The following is a 17055-nucleotide window of genomic DNA, read 5'->3' on the forward strand; positions in this document are numbered from 1 at the left end:
AGAAACGCATTCTTTTTATAGTTTCTGAGATTCAGCAATTTAGATTAATATTCTTTCTGCAGGGGGCAGGGCAATTAAAAAAAAGAAAATAATTATTTCTTTAATAAACTTTGAACAACAACAACCATTGTGTACAGCACCATGAATTATCAGTAGCAATTCGAATAAGAAACACGCACTAAATTAAGGTTTGTTTTTAGAAATGTGAAAATAAGAAAGTTATTAACAACTTTAATTTTTTACATTCAAATGGCGTTCCTTATCATGACGTTCCTTGGGGCTATAATCAAAGTTCATCCTACTAATTCTTTACAATATATATTCACATTAAACTAAAAGTTGACGGTATATTATTGTATTCTTCATCGATAAATCTAGATGTGAGGAAATTATATTAAAACCATAGGAAGGTTACACCTGCAGGCACACATGTGAAGGTTTTCATGCACAGGTGTAACTGTCCCGTGTATCTGAACATATATTTGGGAAACATGTGTCGTGTGGACATATTAGTCCATCTAGTATACCTTTCCAGGTTTCCTTTCTCAGGTAGACCTGCTAAGTATACATGTATGTGTATTTTGAACCTTACAACAGTTGTAGTAATATTGAAACAGGAGTAGCGGTAAAGTAATAGCTGGCGTTGCTGATGTAACACTTACAGACAAACAACATAAATTTTAATATATCCTAATAATCGTTATTACATATGCGGAATTCATTATATATCTTATATTATCTCGACATGCTTTGGTATTGGATACCATCCTTCAAGAAATACACTCTCACATAACGTAACACAGCCTGAAGTGATCAAAATTGATTTATTTTTTTAACCAACACCTCACTACGAAAAGCCATCTATTTTGGATAAATTTACTCTTCCAGCAAATTGTATATATGCAATAATTCATTGCGTTATTTCTTACACTAGGCAATATAAAATTGTGTAAAAGGACGTTTCCACTAAGTTTCTATTTTCAAGATTAACTTATATATGGATTCAAGCGATTCCTTCAGTTTTCATCCAGATCTAAATATTATACGTAGATAGTGTTTGTGCCAAGGAAAATTTATTCTATCGTCAGTTTTTGCTTCAAAACATATTTCATATTTCATGTTCTTTTTCTAAAACAAAATATTTTGTCTTTAGGTCTTTGATTAAAAAGATAACATTTTATGTTTTCCGTTCTTGTTTAACAGTAAAGTATTGTTCCTATTTTTTGCTCCAAAACAAGTTCTTCCATTGTCAGCTTTGCTTTGCAACCAAATATTTTTCTAAATACGTTTATTAACGCTACTTCTTGTAGCTAACTTTTTCTATAAATTACATATATTCTGTAACCATTTTTTTTTGCAAAATATAATTCACGTTGCCAGATTTTTTATCCACTGAAAATTTCTTTTTCGATAATTTTTTTTCCCCAAAACGATGTATTCTTATGTTTATTTCTAGTCAATTTAGTCAGTTTTAACAAGGATGTTCTGATCTAGAACAAATCTCTATATGAAAAATTTCGAGCATGTCTAATTAGATACAATTTAGACTTATCCATACCTTAAAAGTGTAATGTTAAGATTTAAACAACAGTAACGGACGTAAATAAAGATTTTAATGCTGCTTTCGATATATGTATATATATATATATATATATATATATATATATATATATATATATATATATATATATATATATATATATATATATAAGCGCACTGTAGTAATTAGCGAGATAGTTATGGCACAAAATTGTATTAAAGAATATAAAAGACAACAAAATTTAAGACGAAATAAATATACTTTGACTGTGAAAAGTGGTTGAACTAAGGTGTATAAATAATTGAATAGTCATAATTGTTTAACATATACAATAGGTTACCTATTATATAGCAATAGTTATCAGTTCTTTTAAATTATTATTCCTTACGATTCTATAGATATAACGTATTTTTTTTTCATAAGTTAAACGTGGAAAGCATTGACTAACACAGGAAAGGGTAAATACTATCACTAGGGAATATCATTGATAAAAATTTTCTGATCAACAAATATCACGAAACATATATAGTATTTGTAAGATATAAAGTTCACCAAGGATTTTGAAAGCTAGTCCCTTACGGCTGTTATATCACACACAGGCCTATTAACATTCCGTTGAATTACAGGTTTCATTTTCGTTGAAAATACCATGGTACGTCTCGTGGGCCATTGCTGCTTCGCGTAGAACCTGTTGATGTGAAAATATACTTGTATTATTTTGAGAAATTTCATGCTTTGATGATTGTCAGTTTTTTAAAAGATTGGCGTATCGATTTCCATGTTTTAAACCCTGCTATAATTGGAATATTAATTCACCTTTGTATAAGAGAAAAATTATGTACATATAAATGCATTTATACACTATAATATATATATATATATATATATATATATATATATATATATATATATATATATTTTATATATATATATATATATATATATATATATATATATATATATATATATGTATACTGTATGTATGTGTGCGTGTTGTGTGGTGTGTCTGTGATATGCATGGGAATTCGTATTCATTAATAGTTGTTAAACCTTACTGTTCCTAGTTCTATGTAGTTCTAGAATCAGATATATATCACGCACATTGAATCTAATTATATACATTATCAAGTCAGTACATTGTAAAGATACGATAAAACAACGATTTCTTGGTCCAATTCAAACTTAGCTTCAGGTGGGGTCTCACCTCAGTGGGTCCTGGGTCGAAGGAAATTTCCACCCACGCCCTTTATTATTATTATTATTATTATTATTATTATTATCATTATTCCTTGCTAAGCTACAACCCTAGTTGGTAAAGCAGGATGCTATAAGCCCAGGGGGTCCCACAGAGAAAATAGCCCTATGAGGAAAGGAAACAGAGTAACAAGAAGCAACAGCATTACAATAAGTATCTCCTATATAAACTATAAAAACTTAAAACAAAACAAGTAGTTCATCAGTGAATGTGGTATTTATTAAAATGGCATCTGCATGGGGTACTATTATAAGGGTTGGATGGAACCAAGCTTGGATTCGGATTTTTTTTTTTAATTATTCAAGGTCAAAAGATAAATTGTCTTTCAAGAAATGTTACTCACTGAACTTGAAAAGGGTGTAATACTCTGACGTAAGTTTTCTTCGCATCATGAATTAGGTTTCGTCTAATGAAATTTATTATTATTATTATTATTATTGTTGTTATTATTATTATTATTATTATTATTATTATTATTATTATTATTATTATTGCAGTGTTATAATATCACCCAACATTGTATCAGTAATTTCATCACCAATATTAAGTGTAGAATTATTACAAGTAACGTGAATGAACTTAACCTGTTTTCTTTTCTTTTTATAATTAAAGGGTCAAATGGTATCGAATCTTTTAACTAAATAATCTCTCGTTAACACTGATATTTTCATCTCTACGTGAAAGCTATACTTTACCTTTCTTATACTATACATGCGATTAATTGCTTGAAAATTTCAATATTTCAGAATTTAGATTAGTGCCACCATTCTTAAATATTACTCTATTTGAATTTCTAAAGGGCTGTGACAGTTGTTTTAGGGCATTAATACTTAGATGATATAGATTCATTCGTTATGAATTTCTTATTTACTCAATATTACTAATCTTATAACTTAGTACCTCTGATTGTCACTTAAAAGAGCATTTTCTGTAGAGATGACTTGTAAAGCATTTCCTTTCATGATGATATAAAGTAATAGTTCCATATCAGAGAAAAGAGAGGTTTAAACAGGAAAGTAAAGAGTCTAACATAGCTGCCATTATTGTCGATGGCTAATTATAGAAAAATTAAGAATTTTTTTAGCCACCTTAACTCCCAAACTCCATCTACGAGAGAGCAATGAAAAACTCAGGGACAACTTGATTTCTAAATGTTTATCCTCGATATAATAAAGATTTATAGTCATCCTAACTTGGTGGCTATCGATGAGTGTCTCTCAAAGAACGATAATAACCATCCTGACAACTAAATTTCTACCCACGACAGAATTGTAAAAACAAATATTTGTAGCTACTTCTACGACCAAGTGTCTAACCAAGACAGCTAAGAAGGAATCGTGTCCATACAAAAGTCTAATCCACGATAGAATCTCCTCTGTCTAATAGAGAGCAAGTGTCTAGCTATATATATATATATATATATATATATATATATATATATATATATATATATATATATATATGTATATATATATATATATATATATATATATAATAGTTAGCTATCATTTTTGACGGGTTGCGTACGCTAGTAATAGAAATAAATCTGTAGCCACCCTTACCGCCAAGTGTCTGTCCATATCAGCCAGTGCCTCCTTGATGAGCGTCACTGTCGAGTTGGAGGTGGAGTAGCGAGCGTGCCAGGCCAGGAGGGTGAGCGTGAGCACCAAGGCGGAGCAACGAGCCTCCAGCAGACGTGGATCCAGAGGGGGATACATTGCTCGGGCGACGTCGTCGATCCTTGGAGACAGACGTTGCGTGACCTAATAAGATTCACGGGGATGAAGATAGTAAATGTGTAAGCAGACTGCTACTGATGAGTGTGCGTTCATTGTGATTTGATGGTGATTATAGGGTGAGAAAATAGGGATAAATGATGATCAGTGAATGAGAAAATATGGGTAAATTAAGGTGATCACTGAATGAGTAAATAGGGATAGATGAATGTGATCAGTGAATGAATAAATAGGGATAAATGAAGGCGATTTGTGAATGAGTAATATGGGGATCGATGAATGTGATCAGTGGATGAGTAAATAGGATAAATGAAGGTGATCAGTAGATGAGTAAATATGGATAAATGAAGTAGATCAGTGAATGAGTAGAGATAAATGAAAGTGTATGGTGTAACGGAGTGATCAGATTATTTATGAGGAATAAAAGCGGGTAGATTAGAGTGAATGATTGATTGAGCTTAATACCTAAATCCCATATTCAATTCAATTCAATGATTGATTGAAGATTTTTTCTTTTAGTTAAAAAAATACTAAAAAAAAAAAATTCATTATATTCTAACATTTCGAATATTGAAAAGATGAGGATGGGATTGTTAATTTCATAAAGTACAGTTTAGCATGTAACTAACAAAGATAATCCACAAATTACCGACACTAAAATAAAATTATCATTACAAAACTTCAATTTCTCTATTAATATTTTAGGTTGGATAACAAAGCAAAACATGCAAGTAGTTATTATTTCACTACAAGAGCATGAAATGACTTTTGCATAATCTGAAAGATAGTTATATTTACAATTAAATGTAGATTATTACCTTTAAATATACTTGGCAAATATATGCAATTTATTATTTTAAATGTGCATATTCTTGGGAATTCGGTCTGTTGAAAAGAACTATAAATACCATGTAATATGACGTTGAGAAGGGAGTTATTCGTTAGATGCTTTAGTTAATCGTGCAATAACATGCAGAAATCGTGCAAATTGTCAGAGGCAATTATTAGTTATGAATATTTCTTTTTAATTGTAAATCAGTTGCAATGCTATCTAGTATATACAAGTGTAACTATTCCTATGGATACTAATGCCATTATTCCTACAGATAATCTCAGTGGTAGTATTAGTCTTTCAAGATTACTTCAGTGATATCGATCTGTTCAGAATGTCAGTGAAATGAATATTTTATTGTTATTATCATTATTATCATTTTTATTATTATTATTATTATTATTATTATTATTATTATTAGAAAAGCAGGATGATATAAAAGTGCTTCAGCAGATAAAAAATAGCCCATTAAGGAAAGAAAATCAGGAAATGAATTAACTAAAAGAGAAGTAATGAACAATTAAAACAAATGTTTCAAGAACAGTAACAACATTAAAACATATCTTTCACATAATAGAAACTTAAGTCAGCCTGTTCAATATAAAAAACATCACCGGCAAGTTTGAACTTTTGAAGTTCCACCGATTCAACTACCTGACTAGGAAGATTATTGGATAATATCAGTAATTTCACTAGTATAATAAATTCCCAAAGTATAGTCAATTGAATTACCTCAATGATATCTAGAAGCCGATCCTTGTGGATAGGGGTCATCGTCGTGGCCACAAGCCTCTCCGTCATCTGGTGACACAGTTTCAGGATGGCCAGGCAGTGTGCGATGACGCCTGGTTGTGTGAGCAATAAGATTATTAAAACAACTAAATAAATCACTGTAAATTGTATTTGGGGGTAAGAGATGTTGGCAACGGATTGCTCTTAAACAATTAGATCAAATTACAATTTAATTATGATAACCGACAACGGTCATGAAATATTAATTACATAGGAATTAGTCCACAAAACATTCATTTGTTTGTTAATAGATTGAATTTTCTTGCCGGTAAATTCAATATTTTCCTTTAAATTCTTACGGTAGAGGTGTTCTAGTATAATCTTATGCATATTTTGCTTTAAAATTAAGTATATAGCCCTTTATTCCTTGTTATTTTAGGCTGCAAAATGCTTTGAGTGATAGCTGAGACTTGAAAATTAAACTATTAATTTGGTTAGTGCCTTATAGGGAACAAGTAAGAAATGCCAAAAGTCGTTGGCATATAGTATTCCCCCTTGGTCACTCAGTGGGATAAGGCCGTGATGCTGGCAACTTATTTTTCATATCCAAAGAAAATGTTATGGAACCACTAATTCTTAAAGGGAAAGTTAATCCTGATATATCTTTCTATCTGCTACACACACGCACGCGCACACACACACACACACACACTCACACACACACACACACACATATATATATATATATATATATATATATATATATGCATTAATGGGGTTTATTGGATATTTATTCCCACTGCATTGTACTATTTGTAAAATATTCATTCAGAATACGTTTTACAACTACGTGTTTCTTAATAATACCAAATTTATCGTTTTATCATCTGTTTCTTAGCTACTTGTGCCCACTGTTCCATGATTTCAGAAACAGATACATGAAACATTTATGGCCGAATGTCTTTTGTGAACCACTTTGCCTGGAGGGGGCCATGCTATGACACGCCCTTAGGGAGCTCACGTTTTGAAGATGTCAGAGGTAACGGTGATAGAATTGGTTTGTTGCTCATAATTGAAACCGCAAACTGTTGTGCCATTGTGAATGCATTGACGTTAGAAAATTGTTTTTTTATATCGACCAAGATTGTTATTCACCTGCCTATAATAGCAGTTCCACTCTTAACTCAGAGACTTAGATTGGAAACTTTTAAATTGTTTATGCCACGATATTCCTCAAGGCAGTAGTCTTTGTTCGTTTCGTTTTTTAAATTGATTTTTTATATACAGTAGACGTTTTTTTCTTACACAGCTTTCTTATGTAATCGTTATTTCTTTAACATCGTTTTATTTCTTATGTGCAGAGAGTATCTATTGGCCCATCCTTTCTCACCATTCAATGTTGGGCTGCTTCGAAGAAATCACTATCGATCACACATTTTTTTTTTTCTAGATTACCTGATTTTTTGGTTATTTGATCTTAGATCAGCTCATAATCCGACCACACCATAAATACAAAGATCTTAGTTAACATCACCTTTGTTATAACTATTCGCGAAATTCTGAAGTCAACGACATTAAAGGTTCAGAGTTATGAAAGGAAGTGCTGTTTGGCAACGTTTGGAGAAAACGCACGTCTTTATATTGTCCTTGTTTCCTTGTTGTCGTACCCTGGATGGATGGCGTCGATTTGATGCCCCAAAATAGATGTTGCTGTCTCGTGTTTTAAATTGTTACGTTATTACGTGTGTGTCCGTGAATTATTTTACCCTTAAATTAATTACAACCAACCCACTTACGAGAGGGAATGTGAATGTTCGTGTGAGGCTGTTAATTCAAGGTGACTCCAGCTGGTGAGATGTTGACCGGTGTGAGTATCCATAATAATGTTTAGTTTCACCTGTTGATTCTCCTAGACTTTATTTTCTAATGTAAAGGCCAATATGACATGCTCGATCAGCTCATATAAAAGCTTTGGCATAGAGAAAATAAAATAGGCTAAACTTTGTTATTTTATTTTGCATTTTTTTTATCTCGTTAAAGCTATGATAGTCTCGAATATATTTTACTGAAGGAATGCCAGTTGTTATTATTATTATTATTATTATTATTATTATTATTATTATGGGTAAGCGTCTATCAGTATGTGATTGTTTGTTATTACTTACCACAAGGTAATGCCATTTCGTAAGAAGGCAATTTTACAATATGAGGTATCGTAAAACTCTCATCTCATTGCATGGTAAATACTTAAAAACTAAAGCCATTGTTGTTCTAATGGTATTAAATGACCTCGTGACATTTGTGTTTGTGCACTAAGAAATGCCGTTAGAATATTTCTATGCATTATTTGTCAACGATATTTTCACAGCATATGAAGCGACAAATGGTATTCATTATTAACATTCAACTGACAGTTATTTTTGTACTAATACTAGCTTAATCATATATATATATATATATATATATATATATATATATATATATGTATGTATATGTATATATATATATATATATATATATGTATATATGTATATATATATATATATATATATATATATATAGATAGATAGATAGATAAACATATTCGTGTGTGTATATATATATATATATATATATATATATATATATATATATATATATATATTTATATATATATATATAGATAGATAGATAGATAGATAAACATATTCGTGTGTGTGTATATATATATATATATATATATATATATATATATATATATATATATATATATATATATTGGTAATAGGCTTATATAAATTGATGAGACAATTTTGATTTTCAAATATTATTGACCTTAGTATGTTATTAATCGAAAATTACCAAAACATTGCTCCATCTCAATGGTCAGTTCGATATAAAATCAAGTTTTAAGTTGTTAATGAAGATATGTTGGTGAACTTTTTTTTTTTTTTTTTTTTTTTTTTTTTTTTTTGATATGGTGGTATGATAGATTAATTTTCTTTCAAAATTCTCGGTGTTTTCTATTATATTAGGGGAGTATTGATAAACCTTGGAGAAATACAATCTAGATATATAGAATATTTCATCTACTGTGATTTCATGTTATTTAGAAAATTCCATAAAATTTCTTGATTATGTGATATATTTATTTATTTATATATATTTATTCATTTAACGATGCGTTTTATATCAGCGTATAAAGGCTTATTTTTCACGTAGCCTTAACTGACATTATAGAATTTAGTACACATACAGGAGTCTTATGGACATAGCTGAATTTAGGCAACAGAGTGGAGCACGGACATAGCAAAATTTACTTGATTTGGCGGAATTTTTTGGGACATAGTAAAGCTTGGTGCATTGTTGGGTGTATTACTGTAAACAAAACTCCGCAGTCTTCAGCTCCTTGAAGATTAATTTCTAGGCACTCAAGAGTGGATGATTTAAAAGTCCTTCAAATCTGTTATTTGACGGATTTGATTTATTTTTGTAAAGTGGTCTCGCAGCAACAATGGTTGGTTGGGGGTATGTTGGGCCAGTGGAATGGAAGGGATGGCACCAATGTAGAATTAACAAAGTGAAGGAAATGAATTTAATAATTGTAAGTTTTAAATTAGATAAACCGTCTACTGTATGTGCTTTCAAAGACCAACCAGAGCCTGCATTTCGCAATCTTCCGAGTGTTCCCTCGAACTTCATAATAGCATATTCGCCTGTTTCACAATGTCAGAACCTCGTTGGGTTTTCCCCCGTCGAAATTTCTATATGAACAGAAGTAACCATACAAAGTTCACTTACCTGTTGCGTCATCAACCCACTGAGTATCATTTAATATTTTGTCTATCTGTGGTGCTAAACGAACGTCATCTAATTCCAATTCGCTCCAGACATCTGTTACCTCGAGCTCACTTCTGGAAGGAATTAAATTGCATTAAACCATTTGGGATTATTGTTAGTATTTAAAGGCATTACACAGAATTTTCCATTTGTTTGTCTATCACCGTGTATTCATTCATTTTTGGGGGTGGATAGAGAATTTAAATTTCATTCAAGTCCAGGCATTGGTAGTATTACAAAAACATATAAATGTCAAATACAGAAATGTTTAAACTTAATGATGAGTTTAACAGAGAGGTGTGTGTGTGTGTGTACTTGCATGTGCGTGTCTAATAGAAGCTCACAATTGTAATTTAATTTATTACGAATTATTTAATTTAGACTTGTGTACATAGAAGAAGTTCGCTTTGTGTAAGTAGAAGAGGCAGATTGAAATGGCGTCATGGAATATAAAAATCAAGGGATGGGTTTATCAAGGTTAAAAGAGCATTTTTAATAGTCTCTCTCTCTCTCTCTCTCTCTCTCTCTCTCTCTCTCTCTCTCTCTCTCTCTCTCTCTATATATATATATATATATATATATATATATCCATACCTCATATCAGGATTCGAGAACAGCTGGTGTTTGTTTTGCATAGCTCTCCTGTAGCACACAAGGGCAAGGGCAGCTAGGGACCCCAAAAACACGGCCGCCAACACGCCAAGGGCGACCGCCACTAGGGTTTCAACGACCTCCATTTTGCCGTTGGGAAAACCACTACCTGTCCTTCATATCCTGCAAGTTACAAATGACTTTTTTAGTTAAAATTTTCATGAACAAATGTGGAAAAAAATCGGCGTGAAATCTGGGAATGACCCATTGCTTTTAGGCCACTGAGGACCATTATGAATGCTAAATTATAATCTATTCGAATTTGCCTGCAAGACAGCATTGTTGCAATCTATGCAAAACTGACTGAATGACTTACCTCTAAAGTTATAAAATCATAATTTAGGTTGTTTATAGTTTTAAATAGATAAGGGGAGAAACATTATACATCCCCATAACACTAAAGCCTATGAGTTGCAAAATACTTTAATAGATTCTCATTTTTTTAAGTGATTTTTCTGTGATGTAATGCGTAACAAAAGTATGAATTCGGTTTGTGGAATTTGGGTTATATGACCCTTAGCTGGGGTTATTGGGCAATGTGTCACAGAGGTGCAGCTTGTAGAACCACCGAAGTGGCACTAAGATGAAAATAAATATTAAAAAGAGTACAAAATATAAGACAAAACGAAATTCAAAATTATCTCGCATCGTATAAGAAAACCATTTGTAAATGTACGAACAATACATTTGAAAAAAAAATAAGTAAATTAATATGCCAGGGAAGTATTTTCGATAATATTTGCTACCCTTTACAGTATATGTTTTGTATTTACCCTTTTTTATGGATATATTCCTGGTATTCCCTACCTTATCATTTCTGTTTTGATACAAGTAGGTGCAAAGCATGCATTTAGGAGCTGTATTGCAGCCCGAAATACAGAGGTTCTTATTTTTAAAAAAAATTCCCTTTGGGTCACTTCTTTCCACGTTTAAATCAGTAATCAATATAGGATTAAGCTGTTTAACGATGCTCTCTTTCACTCCATTGCTAAGCTTTGGATTTTCTTTCTGCTTCTGTTTTTCCTGAAGTATGACCCCTATTATTTTATAGTCAGGGCCATTGCGTGTGTGTGTATATATATATATATATATATATATACATATATATATATATATATATATATATATATATATATATGTATATGTGTATATATATATATGTATGTATATATATATATATATATATATATATGTATATATATATGTATGTATATATATATATATATACATATGTGTGTGTGGGTATATATATATATATATATATATATATATATATATATATATATATATATATACCACAAAAATGTCCTTATTCATACCAGCGGTTGGCAATTTGTCATCACCTCCCTGGCCACTACGAGTTGGTGGTGATGGAAGATTTTCGTCCGATCGCTCACAACAAACCAACCTAGTATGTGTCTGTCTGTCTATCTATCGTAAGGAGGATTAATATTCAAAATCTACTGGACTGTGGGTAACCTAATAAATGTATAAACATAACACTATAATTTGTAGATTCCACTTCATATATATCATCTCCTCCTACGCCTATTGACGCAAAGGGCCTCTATTAGATTTCTCCAGTCGTTTCTCCATTCATCATCTACTTCACGCTTCTTAGTCCTTAGTCATGTAGGCCTGGGTCTTCCAACACTTCCAGTGCCTTGTGGAGTTTTAAGTCTGGTGAACTGATCTCTCTTGAAGATTGCGAAGAACGTGCCCAAACCATCTCCATCTACCCCTCATGATCTCATTCACATATGGTACTCGAGTACTGTTATCTCTCCAACAGTTTCATTTCTAATCCTATCCTGCCTTTTAATTCCCAGTATTCTTCTGAGGGCTTTGTTATCAGATATACAAAATCTGTTTGATATTGTTTCATTGTCATATCACGAATCATGTCTATACAATAACACCGATCTCACTAGACTGATATATAGCCTGTCAGTAATGCAGATGTCGCTCAACTGATATATAACCGGATTTTTATATGTAATTTCAGGCGATTTGATTTCCAAATTTTACTTAACCTAGCCATTGTCTGATTTGCCTATTTTCAGTCTTTTATTAAGCTCCAATTCTAAAGACCCTATATTAGAGATTACAGTTCCCAAACATTTAAATGATTCTACCTCATTAACCCTTTCTCCTTCCAATGATATTTCATCTTCCATTTCATATTCCGTTTTCATCATCTCTGTCTTTCTTCTATTTATCTTGAGCCCAACCTCGTGTGATATTTCATGCATTTTGGTAAGCAAGCATTGCAAATCCTGTGGTGTTCTGCTAATAAGGACAACATCATCAGCATACTGTAGGTCAGCTAATCTCCTATTATCAATCCAGTCCAAGCCTTTTACACCATTTCCAACTGTTCTACGCATTACAAAAACATTGAGGAGGATAAACATCATAAGTGACAACACATTACCTTGGAGTACATATTTAAGAGGAATTCCATAATATCGGATGATTTTTCACAAAATTGGCCGGTGCACACTATCAAAGGCTTTTTAATAGTCCAGAAATGCCATCAAAAGGGGATTGCTATATTATACACATTGCTGTGAATGTCTTAAAATGAAAACTTGGTCAGTACAACTTCCATCTTTTCGAAATCCTACTTGTTCATCTCTCAGCTTTCCATCAATCTTTCTCTCAAATGTTTTTAGAATAAGCATATATATTTTCATGACAACTTGGGTAAGTTTGATTGATGCCTCTGTAATTATTGCAATCAGTTAAGTCTTTTTTTTTTTTACCATTTTCACCAACCCTCCTAGCTTCCATTCATCAGGTTTTGCCTCTTCACATCACATTCTACAAAATAATATTTTAAGTACTGTGGGAGTTATTTAATTTTCGACCAATTTTATCTCAGCAGTTATTCCATCGTATCCAGAGGCTTTCCCTCTCGAGTTTTTTTAATGAAAGCTTCGACTTTAAACAAACTATAATTCATTCATTGCCACATCAAGGTCTTCATCAGCTACAAGTATATCAATCAAATTATTCCCCTCATATCTCTTATTCATAACCTCACTAAATGTTCCATCCAACGTTGCCCTTTTTTCATCTTTTGTTGTTATACCAGACCCATCCCCTTTTTGATGGGTATATGCTTCTTCTTTACCTGCGTAGAGATTTCATTAATAATTCTATGCACAATCCTTACACTATAGCCCCTCCCTGAATTCATAGCTTTGTCAGCATCTGCTTTTCTGTCTAAATATTCTCTCCAGTCATTCCTGGCTTTTCTTTTGACCTTGCTATCAATACTGGAATACTTAGCACGCTCTACCTTGAAATTTTCACTACTCACTACTCTTCAACAATCAATTTCTGTTTTTGTCTCGTTTTTATAGTATCCCAAATATCATTCGATATCCATGGCTTTCTTCTTGTAGCGGCATGTCCCATAACTTCACGACCAAATGACTGATATTTGTTCTTGATAACACACCATTCTTCATTAATTGTCTGCTCTTCGTCTCTTCAAGTCTCTTAGAAGGCAAATTTTTCATACATTCAATTGCAAATGTTTCTCTGCGTTCATATTCTAGAAGCCTAGTTGTATCAAACGTAGGTATTCTATCTACATTTCTGCTGGGTGCTTTCAGTTTTAATTTTAATATATATATATATTATATATATATATATATATATATATATATATATATATATATATATATATATATATATGCAGTATATAATCATAATTGTCAATATGATTAGATTACTATGGGCAAAGTAGTCGCTCATGAAATAATTTCAGTATTTTCCTTTTGTAGTATTCACTTGAGTAAATCTTGCTTTAGGTTCCAATTTTTATTTTGGAGGCGTGTATATATATATATATATATATATATATATATATATATATATATATATATATATATATATATATAAATGCAGTATATAATCATAATTGTCAATATGATTAGATTACTGTGGGCAAAGTAGTCGCTCATGAAATAATTTCAGTATTTTCCTTTTGTAGTATTCACTTGAGTAAATCTTGCTTTAGGTTCCAATTTTTATTTTGGAGACGTGTGTATATATATATATATATATATATATATATATATATATATATATATGCAGTATATAATCATAATTGTCAATATGATTAGATTACTGTGGGCAAAGTAGTCGCTCATGAAATAATTTCAGTATTTTCCTTTTGTAGTATTCACTTGAGTAAATCTTGCTTTAGGTTCCAATTTTTATTTTGGAGACGTGTGTATATATATATATATATATATATATATATATATATATATATATATATATCTATATATGTGTGTGTGTATATATATGTATATATATATATGTATGTATTTATCTTTAGGGGATTTGTCCTAAGAGAAAAACAAATGAGTCATTGTTGCCTTCATGAATTTTTATGCTGAATCAAGAATAAACAACCATGAAAAATGGCTCCTGATGGTTGTATGTGGGCGCGCATGGGTGCGTATGTTTATGAGGTTAGGAATTAAGTGCCGGTGTATTATTTTTTCAAGAGAGGAAACGTTTGCATAATTTTGTGATAGAGCAAACTTTTGTCTAATTTTAACAAGCATCATAGAAACGAGAGCAACCGTTTCCAATATTTAAACGAGAGCAAACGTTTACAATGATTAAACGAGAGCAAACGTTTACAATATTTAAACGCGAGCAAACGTTTACAATGATTAAACGAGAGCAAACGTTTACAATATTTAAACGAGAGCTAACGTTTACAATATTTAAAAGAGCAAACGTTTGCATTATTTAAACGAGAGCAAACGCTTGCATTATTTAAACGAGAACAAACGTTTACAGTATTTAAAAGAGAAAACGTTTACAGTATTTAAACGAGAGCAAACGTTTGCATAATTTAAACGAGAGCAAACGTTTGCATAATTTAAACAAGAGCAAACGTTTGCATAATTTAAACGAGAACGAATGTTTGGATAATTTAAACGAGTACAAACGTTCGTATAATATCTGCAAAGGCGCAAAGATTTACATAATATTTGCAATGGAGCAAACGTTTGTATAATTTATGCAAGAACATATATGTTTGTTTCATTGCTGTAATAGAGTAAACGTTTGTAATATTTCTATAATAGAGCTAACGTTGATATAATTCCAGCAGGTGAACAGACTTTTGTATTGTTTCTGAAAGAGCAAACGTTCATATCACTTCTGGAAGAGAACAGACGTTTGTATCACCTCTGGGAAAGAGCAAACGTTTTTTCGATACTTGTAATGATACTTTCTATTGTACAAGGAAAATTGGAATCTTAACATATAGGAGATTCAAATTGTATTTCAGGCATACCGCCTTTTAAGACGAGCTGGTCCTAAAAAAATTATTTCGAATCTTGTTTATCCCACACCTTTGTTTTTTTTTTTTTTTTTTTCTTTAGGTTTTACGAAGTAAGGCGTTGGTGAACTCCATTACTTGAATCATAAAATTGCTTCGTGTATGTATATATATATATATATATATATATATATATATATATATATATATATATGTGTGTGTGTATACGAATATGCACATATATACTATAATTCCTACACATATAAAACTGTATACACAAATACATACATACATACACACACACACACACACATATATATATATATATATATATATATATATATATATATGTGTGTGTGTGTGTGTATATATATATGTGTGTGTGTAATCTGAGCTTCAATAATGTAGGCTACATTCATGTGTCTAGAAATCACGGGTCAGGAACCTTGATTCCAAGTCACATATTCTGATGTTTCATTAGAAGGAATGCTCACACGCACTTGTCAATGAACGGCAGTATTCCAAAGCGAAAGATTTCCGCCAATAAAACGCAGATTGGCACAGGACACTAGCAAATTACAAATTTCCCATAACCAGTGTCGAATTCCCAATATGTCACAGATTCCGATACTGTTTCTCGGCCTGCAACCCAAAACCCCGCCAGTCCCACAAGTTTTCACTCGCTTCCGACACCAGCGCCGCCAAGCTGGGGGAACATGCACAGCACTATCGTCACAATAACAACAGAACGGCTATTTACTTCATCACATGTCAAAATTTTTATCTTATATCACTAGGTTTTACAAAATGACATTATTTGTAACCACTGAGTCTACACGAGAAATTTCGTCTATTCCGCAATTTCAAATCGAACGCAGTTTACGTTTGGAAACACGACACGAGATCGTGGTAATAGTCCGATGCAAGTTCTCGAACTTATGCTTCACTGCTCTGAATAATGGGATTCCAGCATCGGTGCCTTTTTTTACTTACTGTAGGAGATTCTGCAGTCTGGCTCGGTAACCCGTATGTCCTCGTAATCCCCGATTCTCAAGTGTCTTCGGAAACCATGGCACTTGAACCTGAGAACATGCACGAACAGCAATCTCTCTTCACTTCTCTTCCTGTGGACTGCCTGGGCCAGATCTACCATCCCTCCCTCCTATGCCCCTCTCT

General features: G+C 31.8%; 1 protein-coding gene across 2 annotated transcripts; it reads right to left on the minus strand.

Moving 5' to 3' along the window:
* Window positions 1–1719: 1719 nt before the first annotated feature.
* On the minus strand, window positions 1720–17055 carry LOC137630087 (transmembrane protein 98-like). 2 transcript variants are annotated; one of them, XM_068361569.1, is made up of 6 exons: window positions 16873–17055; window positions 10509–10688; window positions 9876–9985; window positions 6096–6208; window positions 4358–4558; window positions 1720–2228 (listed from the first exon to the last, which is right to left on the minus strand). In XM_068361569.1, exons 2-6 carry the CDS (start codon window positions 10649–10651, stop codon window positions 2145–2147), a joined length of 651 nt encoding a protein of 216 aa, XP_068217670.1. In that variant the 5' UTR covers window positions 10652–10688; window positions 16873–17055; the 3' UTR covers window positions 1720–2144. The 2 variants fall into 2 exon arrangements, with proteins under 2 accessions (XP_068217670.1, XP_068217669.1); XM_068361568.1 differs by having other exon boundaries at window positions 9876–9988; window positions 16873–17050.

Source organism: Palaemon carinicauda, chromosome 38, assembly GCF_036898095.1.
Source record: "Palaemon carinicauda isolate YSFRI2023 chromosome 38, ASM3689809v2, whole genome shotgun sequence".
NCBI lineage: Eukaryota > Metazoa > Arthropoda > Malacostraca > Decapoda > Palaemonidae > Palaemon > Palaemon carinicauda.